The sequence below is a fragment of the Tripterygium wilfordii genome, chromosome 12 (assembly GCF_013401445.1).
Source record: "Tripterygium wilfordii isolate XIE 37 chromosome 12, ASM1340144v1, whole genome shotgun sequence".
Taxonomy (NCBI): Eukaryota; Viridiplantae; Streptophyta; class Magnoliopsida; order Celastrales; family Celastraceae; genus Tripterygium; species Tripterygium wilfordii.
In genome coordinates, this window is record NC_052243.1 from 3,284,077 (window position 1) to 3,298,283 (window position 14,207).

The 14,207-nt window shown below is 39.9% G+C and overlaps 3 protein-coding genes and 1 long non-coding RNA gene across 4 annotated transcripts; 3 read left to right on the forward strand and 1 right to left on the reverse strand.

Moving 5' to 3' along the window:
- Window positions 1-21: 21 nt before the first annotated feature.
- Window positions 22-4,968, forward strand: LOC120010780 (5-oxoprolinase). The gene is made up of 2 exons (XM_038861633.1): window positions 22-244; window positions 936-4,968. The coding sequence occupies exon 2, from the start codon at window positions 974-976 to the stop codon at window positions 4,778-4,780; it is 3,807 nt and encodes a 1,268-aa protein (XP_038717561.1). The 5' UTR covers window positions 22-244; window positions 936-973; the 3' UTR covers window positions 4,781-4,968.
- An 819-nt stretch (window positions 4,969-5,787) lies between these two features.
- Window positions 5,788-8,506, reverse strand: LOC120010653 (cinnamoyl-CoA reductase 2-like). The gene is made up of 6 exons (XM_038861446.1): window positions 7,811-8,506; window positions 7,561-7,739; window positions 7,285-7,472; window positions 7,021-7,208; window positions 6,734-6,923; window positions 5,788-6,430 (listed from the first exon to the last, which is right to left on the reverse strand). The coding sequence occupies exons 1-6, from the start codon at window positions 7,923-7,925 to the stop codon at window positions 6,277-6,279; spliced, it is 1,014 nt and encodes a 337-aa protein (XP_038717374.1). The 5' UTR covers window positions 7,926-8,506; the 3' UTR covers window positions 5,788-6,276.
- On the forward strand, window positions 6,906-8,855 carry LOC120010654. Its single transcript, XR_005470891.1, has 3 exons — window positions 6,906-7,061; window positions 7,209-7,719; window positions 8,520-8,855. It is a non-coding gene; the product is annotated as an uncharacterized LOC120010654 (long non-coding RNA).
- A 1,545-nt stretch (window positions 8,856-10,400) lies between these two features.
- Window positions 10,401-14,204, forward strand: LOC120011008 (RNA-binding protein 24-B-like). The gene is made up of 6 exons (XM_038862004.1): window positions 10,401-11,404; window positions 11,647-11,770; window positions 12,072-12,201; window positions 13,380-13,416; window positions 13,526-13,760; window positions 14,065-14,204. Exons 1-6 carry the CDS (start codon window positions 11,174-11,176, stop codon window positions 14,106-14,108), a joined length of 801 nt encoding a protein of 266 aa, XP_038717932.1. The 5' UTR covers window positions 10,401-11,173; the 3' UTR covers window positions 14,109-14,204.
- The last annotated feature ends 3 nt before the right edge of the window (window positions 14,205-14,207 follow it).

A 14,207-nucleotide genomic window follows, 5' to 3' on the forward strand; every position in this document is an offset into this window, starting at 1 on the left:
TTGAATATTTATAGAGAAACGCAGAATGGACAACAGTCTCAAACTCACAACACCTTGCATCCATCTGGTTTGTTATTCTACGAATTGTCTCACTCAGTTCCTCAGTTTCTCCACGTCTCCTGAGAAATTCATCCAAATCCAGAGTCCAGTCTCGGGCATACAAGGCTTAACTTGATTACAGTGACAGTCAAAACCGGGCACTGCAGTCGAATTTCTTTCACTAGCGGCGGCCACAGCATCCGAGGTAAACTCGGCAAGACACTCCTTTCGTTCCAAATCAATTTCGCTTGAAACGCCAAATAAATTATTCAATGTTTCAAACCCATTTAATTTTTTTTTTCTTCTGTTTAATCTCTCTATTGAGTGCAATAAATGGATTTTTGATCGTTGTTGGAGTGATATGTATTTTGGATCAGATAAGATGCTTGCTTTTCTGTTGACTTGAGACTCCATATTTGGTGTTGCTATAGTTAATACGACGTTAGGATAGATGAAGTTTATAAGAGTGTTGAAGTTAATTATCCAAAAAAAGAGTGTTTAATTCACCCAAAAATTTGTGCTCCCCCCCCCCCCCCCCGGGTGTCTTCTACTGTAATATCAATAGTGGTGTTAGCTGTATTTTGGTTTGATAGTTAAGAGTCTTCGTTAAGAGTCTTCGTCTGATTCAGTTCCATCCATCACAGCTGTAATGGGCTTCCGGTTTGCTTTTTTTATTGTCTTGTAAATGATCTGTGACGACATTTAGATCATCCAATTGTGATCCTACAAAAGATATTCTATGCTGAATGATAGCTTTCCGTAGTGCCAAAACATCTCTCAATCTTGAAAATGAAATGCAGCTAGTGTTCTATTATGGACCTCTGTGCAGAATTTTGGATCATTTTTTAGGTTCCTGTGAATAGACTGTAATTTATTTATTATTGTATGGATTGTAGGTCTGGTCATCTGCAGTATCTGAGTTCTGAGCACAAAGATGGGGAGTGTGGACGGAGAAAAACTCAGGTTTTGCATTGACAGAGGGGGGACGTTTACTGATGTTTATGCTGAAATTCCAGGTCATTCTGGTGGTCGAGTTTTGAAACTTTTGTCTGTTGATCCATCAAATTATGACGATGCGCCAGTTGAGGGTATTCGAAGGATTCTTGAAGAATACACGGGGCAAAAGATTCCCCGGACTTCAAAAGTCCCCACCGATAAGATTGAGTGGATACGGATGGGTACAACCGTGGCAACGAATGCCCTTTTGGAGAGAAAAGGTGAAAGGATCGCTTTGTGTGTGACACAAGGCTTCCGAGATTTGCTACAAATTGGTAACCAGGCTCGCCCCAACATCTTTGACCTCACTGTATCGAAGCCGTCAAATCTCTATGAGGAAGTTGTTGAAGTTGATGAACGAGTTGAACTTGTGCTTGAAAAGGAGACAGATGATAGACATTCTTCCTCGTCTCAAGTTAAAGGGATTTCAGGTGAGCTTGTAAGAGTTGTGAAGCCACTGGATGAAGAATCACTAAAGCCTTTATTGAAAGGTTTGTTGAAGAAAGGGATTAGTTGCTTGGCTGTTGTCTTGATGCATTCCTACACTTATCCACAGCATGAAATAGCTGTGGAAAAGCTAGCTGTGAGTCTGGGTTTCAAACATGTGTCCTTATCTTCGGCTTTGACTCCCATGGTTCGAGCTGTTCCTCGTGGACTAACAGCTACTGTTGATGCATACTTGACCCCGGTCATCAAGGAGTACTTATCTGGGTTCATATCCAGATTTGACGAAGGGCTAGGCAAGTTGAATGTTCTTTTTATGCAATCAGATGGAGGCCTTGCACCAGAAGATAGATTTTCTGGGCATAGAGCAGTTCTTTCTGGTCCTGCTGGTGGTGTTGTTGGCTATTCACAGACTACTTTTGGCCTTGAAACTGAGAGGCCTCTTATCGGGTTTGACATGGGTGGTACATCTACTGATGTGAGCCGTTATGCTGGAAGCTACGAACAAGTTCTAGAAACCCAGATTGCTGGTGCCATTATACAAGCTCCCCAGCTTGATATAAACACTGTTGCTGCTGGTGGTGGTTCAAAGTTGAAGTTCCAGTTTGGAGCTTTTAGGGTGGGGCCTGAATCGGTGGGTGCACACCCTGGACCAGTTTGTTACCGGAAGGGTGGGGAACTGGCAGTTACGGATGCAAACCTGATTCTAGGATATGTTATTCCTGATTATTTTCCATCCATCTTTGGCCCCAGTGAAGATCAGCCATTGGATGTCAGAGCAACCCGAGAAGAATTTGAGAAGCTCTCTAGTCAAATAAACTCCTACAGAAAGAGCCATGATCCATCTGCAAAGGACATGACAGTGGAGGATATTGCACTCGGATTTGTTAATGTTGCTAATGAAACAATGTGCCGTCCAATACGGCAGTTAACTGAGATGAAGGGCCATGAAACAAAGAACCATGCTCTTGCTTGCTTTGGAGGTGCTGGGCCACAGCATGCCTGTGCTATTGCTAGGTCACTGGGTATGCAAGAAGTTCTCATTCATAGGTTCTGTGGGATTTTAAGTGCATATGGGATGGGACTGGCAGATGTCGTGGAAGAAGCACAGGAGCCATATGTTGCTGTATATGGATCTGAATCTATTGTGGATGCCTCTCGTAGAGAAGCAATGTTATTGGAGCAGGTGAAGCAGAAACTACAAGTGCAAGGATTCAAAGAAGAGAACATTACGACTGAAACGTACTTAAATTTGAGATATGAAGGTACAGACACTGCTATCATGGTAAAGGGACAGCAAAATGATAATGCAGTGGGCTTTGATTATTCCGTGGAATTCATGAAGCTATTTCAGCAAGAGTATGGATTTAGATTACAGAACAGGAATATTCTCATATGCGATGTAAGAGTTCGTGGTATTGGAGTCACTAATATATTTAAGCCTTTGGCCATAGAACCTGCTTCCGGCACCCCAAAACTTGAAGGTCTCTATGAGGTTTACTTTGGCAATGGTTGGCATGATACTCCTCTATTCAAACTGGAAAATCTGGGGTTTGGGCATGTCATTCCTGGACCTGCAATCATCATGAATGGGAATAGTACAGTGATAGTAGAACCCAACTGTAATGCTATCATAACTGAGTATGGCAATATTAAAATTGAAATTGAGTCCATCATAAGAACTGTGAAAGTATCAGAAAAGGTTGCAGATGTTGTGCGGTTGTCGATCTTCAATCACAGGTTTATGGGCATAGCTGAACAGATGGGACGGACATTGCAGAGAACATCTATATCAACAAATATCAAGGAGCGGTTGGATTTTTCTTGTGCTCTCTTTGGCCCTGATGGAGGGCTGGTTGCTAATGCTCCTCACGTTCCAGTGCACCTTGGAGCTATGTCCACTACAGTTCGGTGGCAGCTCGAGTACTGGGGTGACAATTTAGATGCGGGTGATGTTCTGGTTACCAATCATCCCGCTGCTGGAGGCAGCCATCTACCCGATATAACGGTTATCACTCCTGTTTTTGATCATGGGAAATTGGTATTTTTTGTGGCCAGTAGAGGACATCATGCAGAGATTGGGGGTATTACACCTGGAAGCATGCCACCTTTTTCTAAATCCATATGGGAAGAAGGAGCTGCCATAAAAGCATTTAAGCTTGTGCAGAAGGGGGTTTTCCAAGAAGAAGGCATTATTAAACTTCTCCAGTTCCCCTGCTCTGATGAGTTAGCTCATAAAATCCCTGGAACTCGCAGGCTTCAAGATAATTTATCAGATCTTAGAGCACAAGTAGCTGCAAACCAGAGAGGAATTTCACTTATCAAAGAGCTTATTGGGCACTATGGTTTGGACACGGTTCAGGCTTACATGAAATATGTGCAGCTTAATGCTGAAGAAGCAGTTAGAGAGATGCTCAAGTCAGTGGCTACTAGAATTTCGAGTCGTTCAGATAAGCTTGAAGAGAAAAACTCGATAACCATCAAAGAAGAGGATTACATGGATGACGGGTCTATTATTCATTTGCAGCTAACTATTGATTCTGATAAAGGGGAAGCATTTTTTGATTTTAGTGGAACAAGCTCCGAAGTTTATGGAAATTGGAATGCACCAGAAGCTGTTACAGCTGCAGCAGTCATATACTGCCTCCGGTGTTTGGTGGACGTCGACATTCCTCTCAATCAGGGCTGTTTGGCTCCCGTTAAGATAAATATTCCAACTGGTTCATTCCTTTCCCCGAGTGATAAAGCTGCTGTAGTGGGAGGCAATGTGCTGACGTCTCAGAGAATAACTGATGTTGTCCTTACTGCATTTCAGGCCTGTGCTTGTTCACAGGGATGTATGAATAATCTCACTTTTGGGGATGATACTTTTGGATATTATGAAACAATTGGAGGTGGGAGTGGAGCTGGTCCTACCTGGAAGGGAAGCAGTGGGGTCCAGTGTCACATGACCAATACCCGGATGACTGATCCAGAGATTTTCGAGCAGAGGTATCCGGTTCTTTTGCACAAATTTGGACTTAGAGAAAACAGTGGTGGAACCGGAGTTCATAATGGGGGAGATGGACTGGTGAGAGAGATAGAATTCAGGCTCCCAGTTGTAGTTAGCATACTTTCCGAGAGGCGTGTTCATTCACCAAGAGGTCTAAATGGTGGAAAAGATGGGGCTCGTGGAGCGAATTATCTGATTACAAAAGACAAACGAACAGTTTACCTTGGTGGTAAGAACACAGTTGAAGTGCAGGCTGGTGAAATCCTTCAAATCCTAACTCCCGGTGGTGGTGGATGGGGTTCTTGTTGATTCAGCTTAATGTTTCATTTGTATTTCTTTTATGCATTGTCATATGTGATTCCTTTTAATCCTCATTCCTCAGAGTAAAACACTAGTTGGCATTGATCAATGTTACAAGATCATCTTGGGGCTTTTAATAAAATGACATTCGTGGTTTCTTATCAATTAATAAAAGAATGTTTGTGATGTTTGGACTACAGTCCTGATTTATTTCCTTCTGCAAAACTTACGGTTTCACCATGTGAATAATGTGTTGTTTCTAGCAGAACTGGTGGCTGAAATTGAGCCTTTGAATCTTTTGAAGATAAAGTTGTTCCTTTATCTAGTCTGTGAGGTTGACGCACTTCCACTTGTATACGAGAATCCTGAAGCAAAGAGAAGATACATATGTTTATCGCATGTAGTTCTACAGGGAGCGTTGGAGGACAAGTTGAAGAACATGTATCCTAATCTATGTAGCACGGACACTCTGTTTTGGTCAGAGCGTCGGTGTTCGACACGGACACGTCCCGACACGCTCAAAATACATTTGGGACACGTGAATCTGAGTATCCGATTTTTTTTTTTTTTTTAATATTGGATACGTTTTCGACACGTTGGGGACACGTTTTTGTATTTTATTTTTAATTTACTGAAGGATTTTTTATTTTGTTATAAGATATTCGATTTTTTAAATACTTTAATGAGTCTTATATTATGTTTGATTTTTTAAATACTTTAAGGATTTTTTAATTTGTTATAAGATATTTGATTTTTTGAACTATCTTAATTGAATTATATTATGTTTTAATGTATTGTTGTTTTGGACAATATTGATTGAAATGAAATATATGTATATATATATAAAAAAATATAAAAAAAATTAATCAACATGTCCCCAACTTGTCCGTATCCTACTTTTTGGAAAAATCATGTGTTAGCGTGTCCGTGTCGTGTCGTGTCGTGTGTCCGTGTCCGTGCTACATAGATCCTAATTATACAATCCTAAAAGGTATAGCCCTGAGTTGTGGTTGGTTTTCTTGTTCCCTGCATGCATGTGAGGACGGAATCATTTAGGTAGATGAATACGCGAAACTGAGTTCGGAGAAGTTGCAGAACTTGGATGGAAATGACAACCATTGGAGGAGACCCTTGTCGATTGTAGGAATTATGAAGAAAATGCATCCTGCTTATAATCTAGATTGTTACGCTCAAGGTTCATGCCCATCCCATGCTACAGTTCTCCTTTTCCCTTGCCGTTATATCAACTCAATTCTTATGGCTTTCATATCATTTTCTTTTCTTTATGATTATTGTATTTAACAAAGATCAAAACTTACTTTAACTTGTCTTTAGACTCATATAGAACAAATTATATTACGTAATAAACAGTGTTTTGATAACAAGATCCATTCGCTAAGTGCCTAATTCTATTCTCGACTTTAGCCTATGCACCTGAGCAATTTATTTTCGGTTTGTATAGTATAAAATATTTTATTCAACACACATTGTTTAATATGATCCATTCAAGAAGTCTGTGCAAGCTCGACTTTAGCCAATGCACCAGATTCTTCATAGTCTTTGACTGCATCAACCAGTGTATCTTCCAATGGTCTATACTTCCATCCCAAGTTCTGCAACTTCTCCGAGTTCAAGCTCACCCCTTCCCCTTCAGAAAAACTGTCATGAGAATAGAACACAATTGAGCATCTTCATAAAGAGGGAAAACAGGAGAGCATGCAAGAAAGCAATAATATTTCAGCGGCTCCAACATTTTGGAGCTTATTAAAGGAGGATTAAGTACATGGCTCTCCCTTCGCAGCATGTGGGATCTACAAAAGGTCAGAAGTAAGAGATGCAGTTTCACCCAACATTCCAGGTATAATTTTTACTAATCATATAATAGTCAATGTGAGGATTATAGAACTGTTGAAAATGGATGGAGAATATCTCTAAAACAAGGGTATCATTCATTTTGATTACCTTTTAGGGTAATTGTAATAAGGATACATGTTCTTCAACTTTTCCACCAAATCTTGTTCTCTAATTTCATGTGATGAGCATATGTATCTTCCCTCTGCTTCTGGCTTCTCATATAACATTAGAAGTGATTCTGCTGTATCGCGCACATCTACCAAAGCGCGATGTCTATTTTCTGCAGATTCAGAACCATCTGCTTCCAATGGAGATGAGATTAATTGAATAATCAAGGTGTCAAAAAGAAGGAAAAGAGAGATAAAAGGTGCTCATCGAGTCCAGTTTAGAAGAACCTTTCAAGATGCGTAGGAGGTATAAGCTACTAGAATTCATGGTAGGTTGCAGTCTTGGCCCAATAATTATAGATGGACAAACTGTTAGGATTTTCAATTCACTTCTCTTTGCGTACTCCCAAGCTTCCTGTTCTGCTAGTGTTTTGGCAACACAATACCATTGCTGAAGTTTACATTTGATGTAACAGGTACCCTGTTAGACTAGATTGACCGAAAGACAAACTGGAGAACAAACTACACAATTGCAGGTGGTTCTAATCAGATACCTCGATCGACTTGCAGAATTCAATATCGGACCAGCAGTTCTCATCCATGACTTGACCTTTTGAGAGATTTGGGTTCACTACAACAGCACCTATGCTTGACGCATAGACAACTTTGTTCACCTTTGCCTTTACAGATGCATCCAGTACATTCAACGTTCCTTTTACAGATGGTTCAATCAGGTTTATCTGCAAAAAGTGATGATAAAACAGCCACTTTTTTTGGTCCGGATTGAGTTACTAACTCATACCGTAGTTAAGAAATATAGAGACTTGCCTTATAATTGAGAGCACTGATTAAACTGGGTAGAGGAACAGGACAGGCAATATGGAAGACACCACTACACCCAGCAATGGCAATGCAAAGACCATCATAGTCCAGTAAATCTGCCTTGAAGAGCTTCAGATTCTCCTCAGCATGTTCTAGTTTCTTCAGGTGTGTATTCTTATCATCCTCTGTGAAAAGAAAATGAAAGTTACAGAAAATTTTCGAAAGATTGCATTCAAATTAAACTAGTGGAACTTACCTGGGTCTCGGACAGTTCCATGGACTATGTAACCCTTTGAGAGGAGAAACTTGACAACCCATGATCCCAAATATCCTCCGGCGCCAGTCACACACACTTTTTCTCTCTCCACCATCTTTCCGGAGTCCGGACACAGAGAGTTTGATTCTTTTCCTGCAAACAGTTCTATTTCAAGCTGCTACAATGATACCCTACTCTATCAAATTGATGTTTATAGGAACGCAATTTTGTTCTTTGCAATTGGATTTACTTGAAGAAAAACTGTTCACATGCTTCCAAGGATAGGAACATTTGATGAAAACAACAATATATATTTAGGTAATAATGAGAAAGACTACCTGTCAAAGAAGCATCTTTGCCGGAAAAGGAATCCGAGAGCTGACCGCACCAGTCCAATGCTGATATAATGCAATAGCATTGCCCACATCAGATGCCTGGAAAAATGAGAAGATGTCATTCTCTTACCAGTATACATTTAAATTGTCTTTCTTCTTGTTACCTGCACTATATATGCTTTTTAGCCTATCAACTTATGCATTGTTTTTTGTTTGAATTCTATACATGATGGGGGGTAATTGTAGCATAATTTAGCTAGTTTCAACAAACTGTGTTGTAAAAGTGCATTGTTTTGCAGAAGTTAGTATTGTAGACCCTTGATTTTTCTGAGTTCTGAAAGGAAGTGTGTGTGCGTGTGTGTGTGTGTGTGCAGGTGTGGAGGGTACTTGGCCATGGAGCTTGTGAAGTTTCACTTCTCGAAGCTGTTCAAGAAAGACTTGGTGCACTGTGAGAGTCGAGCTGTTCTGCCATTTCTGGGTGCAGTAGCGTTTCCACATTGCAAGCCCATTTCGTCCTGGAAGTTCATTAATTGTAAGGCAAGGTGCAAGCTTTCTTAACAGCGTGACTAGGGTGTCGATCATGCCATTAAGAATTAGAGGTTTTATGATCATTATTGACAGGTAAAATTGATCCAACCAGCTGTGAAAGCAACACCGAATGTATTATCAAAGTTAGGGGTGGCAAAACTCTCTCTCATTCGGATGATCGAATTCGTTTTATCCGGATTAAACATTAAACCAAGTTTGGAGTTTGGACTTAAGTTATATATCTGAAATTCGGGTCCAAATACATAAATCTTTCCATTTACTTGTTCGAACCCTAATCCGGATTAAGTTATATCCGGATTTAAACAAATTCGAATTTGATCAATTAAATACGTCGGAAATCTAATCCGGATTAAGTACATCCGAAATCTAATCCGGATTAAGTTGTAGATATGTAAATATCACGTAAACACCTATTGTTCGACTCATAACTGATTTTTGTTTGCCCCCTAATCAAAGTGATAAACGTCTGTTGCTATTATTATGGTCTCTGCCCCCATTAACTCTCTGGAAAATTGCAAGGAGTGGTGGGCCTTCTGGTCCTTAGAGGTCCAACACTGCAGCTCTGACATATGTGGCCCAGAACAGTTGTGTTGTGCCCCCACTGTAGCCCATCTAATGATCTGCTGTGATTGGTTTGACCTCTTATGGTGAGTTTGCCTACTGGTGATGACAGCACTCTAGGAAGGGGAAGGAGGATATACCCTGTGCACAGCTCTGTTCTGCTCTGCATCATCCAATGTGACGAAACTCACCTTCTTGATTGTTAGCGGGGCTAAAATATTATATATGTCTTTAAACTAACATATTTTTCTTGATTATATCCTTAAATTATAAAATTTCTTTATTTTATTCTTAAACTATTGTTTTGTATATCATTTATGTCCTCAGTCAGCTTTCCGATGTTGATTCCCCTGAAAATGTTGAATAAAAATAAAGAATAACTTTTATTCATTAAGTTTACACTAGTCAAATAAAAAAATTAAGAAATCAACCTAAAATCATCTTGACTGCATAGGCGGTGGGCATGGCCATCGATTCAACGCCGCCGACGAGCTCACTTGCCCTTCGCAGATTCTCTCTCTCTAGAATTTGCTTAGATTTGATCCCTTTAACCAAAAACCCAACCTTGTCTATCCTAAAAGGCTTTGATTTGATGGATCTATAGATCTAAAGCGTTCAACCCACATGTATTGCTCTGTTGCCTTTAGATCTCCATCATTTTCATTCGATTTTTGATTTAGTAACTGACTGGTTCTTGCCAAGCCAGAGATGTGTTCGGTTATTGGGTAAAGCTTGGCGGGTTTAGGGGGTGTCCCCCCTGGCTTCGTCGGGATCGGCTTCGGATGGAGAAAAGTGATGTTGTTATAACAAGTTTGGTGGTTCTGGAGGTCAATTTGGGTCTGGATCTGATCGGCTTGCTTGAGCGTCATGATCTCGATTTGGGCAACAAGTTCCTTCGATTTCGTGATTTTTGTTTTTTTTTAAATTTATGAGACTTTCCACCTCAATTATCTACCTGTCATTATTTTTTTTTTAAAAATACACATGGATGCCATGTCAGCATTTTTATCAGACTCAATAGTTTGAGGATAAAAATGATGTACAAAACCATAGTTTGAAGGTAGAATGGAGAAAAAAAAAAAATTTAAGGACAAAATCGAGAAAAATATGATAGTTTAAGGATATATATAAAATTTTAGTCTTGTTAGCGGTGAAAACTCCATCACTTTCATCCACGGCCAACTCCAAAATATGTTCTCATTCTTCATAAATCATTCCACCCATGGATTAAATTCCAATCTTAATCATATGCTTTTAACCAATACATGTTCATTTGCCTCATGCTTGTTAGTTGGTGCCATTGATTATTTTGACACTAGCTCTAAAAGATGAGCAATGTCAAACATGCTCCAATGAAATAAGGGAAAGGATGCGCCTTCCCTTCCGTATTTCTTCAACTTCGACTTGTGCCATGTCCACCCTGTTCCTCCTCAGCGTTGGCTGGTAGTCTCTTCTCTGTGTTTCTCTCTCCTTTCCAAGAAAAGATTCTTCTTTTACAAGCCCCATTGACCAACCTTTTCCATACACAGACACCCCACATCGTGCTTTCTCTTTCTTTCTCTATTTCCCAATCCAATCCCACCACCGACCTCACCAGGCCCATTTTAACCTAATTTCTTTACGGTTTTTTCTTTTCTATTTTCACTTTTGGAACCCACCTTTTCGTTTTCTTGTCCGTCGTAGGATTATTGTATAGTTCACCTCGTCTTTCCAGTGCCTTCTCTTTCTCTGTGTATAAAAATTAGCTTATTGTATGGATTCACTAGGGTTTTAAAATATGTGTGTTCATGCCCCTTTCCACTTTAGTAATTAGTATCACCCCGTAGCCTCCAATTTGATAACCCTCTATACAAAATTCGTCCTTGATTTTTATATCTCAAATTGAATTGGGTATTTATCTTATTGATTGATTAATCGAATGGCGTATCAAGGAATTCAGGGACCGAGCTCGGGATCGAGTTCGAGTTCTGGGTTTCAGTACTTGAATTCTCCTTTTGGAGATACCACCTACACCAAGGTCTTCGTCGGGGGACTTGCCTGGGAGACGCAAAGCGAAACCATGCGACGATACTTTGAGCAATTTGGAGATATTCTTGAGGCCGTCGTCATCACTGATAAGAATACTGGCCGATCCAAAGGCTATGGTTTTGTGAGTGTGTATTGTTCTCTTTTCTGTTTCATTTCGATTTTTTTCTGGATAAGTTCACTCACTATGGGCATTAGCTCGATAGCGCTCTATTGGTCCTGTTTACAGCGCTAAGGAAGATAATTTAGTTGCTATATTGTGCCATCGATTGTCATTTCAATGATTACTAACCTCGTCTCTTGTGACTGTATTACATTTATGGGTTTATGACGTGATACGGGTTGATGTTTGCATGGAGGGTGTAGGTAACTTTCGGAGACCCTGAGGCTGCTATGAGAGCCTGTGCTGATCCAGCTTCAATCATCGATGGGAGGCAGACTAATTGTAATCTGGCTTCACTTGGGCGACCACGTCCACCACTGCAATATGGTATCCTATATTATCAATCTCATCATTGTCTGCATACCCAACTGAAATATAGCTTCAAGCTTCAAGTTCTGTAAAATGTGGTTGTGTATTACCATTGACACTCAAGATGCATTTGTGTGTTGTCCTGATCATTTTCCCAACTTTTTTTCCACCCCTTTTAAGTGCATAACATGGATGAACTGTCTGTATCTTCTTAAAAATAGTTTTTAGCAAAATCATGTCATCCATTAATGTGAGCCTTGTTGATCAATCTCTTATTGTACTACTTTTCCCCTGTGCTCTCCGCATTTGTTTCATTTAGGACGCATGAGACCTGCTAGTCCATACATTGTAAGTGTGCAAGCTGCTCGGGGGGCTTATGTTGGAAGTTTTGGTAACCCACAACCACTTTCTTACAGCTATCAACATGGACTGATGTATCCTCCGTATGGGTGAGTTTTGCATTCTGAAGCTAATGATAAGATAATGCCAAAGATATTGCAATCTGAAGACTGCTCGGTTTACTAGTCCCGTGCCAAATAGAATTGATAATTGTTTCATTTATTGGAGTTCGTGTGGCTTAAAGTTTTTGGTGTGGGGCAACCTTCCTTAATATGTTGCATGTGGATGAGTAACTCTGACTGTGTTTTGAAGACATCTTTCTGCCACATGCTATGATCTGATAACTTTGGTTGGACAGTATAAGAAGAATGGCTGTGTGGAGTTCAATGAGGATAATTGCTTGATCTTTATGCTCCAAAAATGGCTGAATCTCGCTATATAGTTTCGTATCTCACTTTTGCCTACTTGTTCAGTGATTTTTGCCTAATCTGTGCATCTTTAATGCATGCATGGGCAGTTTTGAAATTATGTCAATATTTGCCTTCATAGCAGTCAGTTCTCCATTTAAATGGGCTTAGTTGATTCCCCTGTACCTAATGTTTAGACCTGATTAATCAATCTTGCTTTCTTTTCATATATGCCATCATGTGGATACACGGTGGAATGATTGGTATCGTTTTGTACAATAGGGTACATATCCTTTGCAGCTACACTATTCTATTCATCTTTTCTTTGTCCCCTGGCAGCTTTTGGATGTACCAATCACAACAGAACTTCTTCTAGGCGTCTTTGTTTGCCTAGGAGTACTTTCCCCCCCTCAAATACAGGGTTGATAATTTGATATAGTCCAAGTGCAGTGTTGTGAGTCTTGTGACATGTTATGATTGGTAAATACTAAATAGTAATTGCAGGAATCAAAATGTGGCAGCTGCAGATGATAAGTGCCCCCAGCTCAATGTCTATTGAACAGGCAACAATCGATACCATGGTTTGATTAGGAAAAATGATAGAAAAGGAAAATGCCCCCTACAATAAAGTATTCTTTTGTTCTTAGGGTGATCTTACTACTGAACTATTGGTGGGTGTCCTTTAACAGTCCGTTTGTAGGATAGGAGCACCGAGCACATTAGCCTCTAATTTCTTAGAGGAACCTATATCAATGCATCATGTCTTATGTCATTTGTCCCTTTCCAACATCTTGTCTCTGAGTTTTGTTCTTATTTGTACATTCAAAATTCTGTTTGAATGTTAAATCCTCTGAATACCCTCAATGGTTTCATGTGTGCAGGTATGCTACATATGGACACGAGTATGTGTACCCACAGGTATAGGGTGCTCCAAAATGTCTTCAATAACTACTTCGTCCAACGGTTAATAATATTTTCATTTGTGATGCTGTCATGAACCTGATACTCTCTTCCCATCCTCTGATAGGGTATCTACAACCCTTACATGCAACAGTACCTTCAAATATGTGGAGTTCCTCAAACAGTTAATGCAGCCATATATCCTAGTGGACAGTTGGGTCAAACCATTCCTGGTAGTCATGGTTATACAGCAGTTCAAGGATATGCAATTCCAGGTCATCAGGTTGTACAATTTGGTGGACCTGGCGTTAGCGCAATAACTACTTCACCCATGCCCACAATTCAAGGACCATATCATACAGGTAATCTTTTGTTTTCACCTTGAGAAAGTATTATTATCATGCCAATGAGAAGTTACCCATCCACTGTGTTGTTTGGTGAATGTATAGAATGCATAATGATGTCAGAGGACATGATATATAGTGAAAAGTATTCTCCTTCTTTGTTTCCCTGTATTGAGTTCATTTACACCTAATTTTCTTTTCAACCAGTTTAGGGAACGTTTAGAATGCAAAGTGACCACAGAGGGCATAATATATAATGAAAGTTATTCGTGTCTTCCTGGTTCTTAGTCCAACATCTACACCTAATTGTCTTTCCAAACAGGTTGGACTCAACATAACCAAATGGTTTGGGGAGGCAAGAATTGAATCCATGATGGCTAGAAGGCATGACCTGAGATCAGTGATTTAAAGAGAACATGATTTAGAAGCTTACTTTTGTTTTTAGGCATGGCAACACCTGTACCA

Coding starts and splice junctions, on each gene's coding strand:
- LOC120010780 (XM_038861633.1), top strand. CDS start 974: ATGGGGAGTGTGGACGGAGAAAAACTCAGGTTTTGCATTGACAGAGGG.
- LOC120010653 (XM_038861446.1), bottom strand. CDS start 7,925: ATGGTGGAGAGAGAAAAAGTGTGTGTGACTGGCGCCGGAGGATATTTG. Junction 7,740..7,810: donor TGGAACTGTCCGAGACCCAG/GTAAGTTCCACT, acceptor TTCTTTTCACAG/AGGATGATAAGAATACACAC. Junction 6,431..6,733: donor TATTACAATTACCCTAAAAG/GTAATCAAAATG, acceptor TTCTCATGACAG/TTTTTCTGAAGGGGAAGGGG.
- LOC120011008 (XM_038862004.1), top strand. CDS start 11,174: ATGGCGTATCAAGGAATTCAGGGACCGAGCTCGGGATCGAGTTCGAGT. Junction 13,417..13,525: donor ACGAGTATGTGTACCCACAG/GTATAGGGTGCT, acceptor ATCCTCTGATAG/GGTATCTACAACCCTTACAT. Junction 13,761..14,064: donor TCAAGGACCATATCATACAG/GTAATCTTTTGT, acceptor CTTTCCAAACAG/GTTGGACTCAACATAACCAA.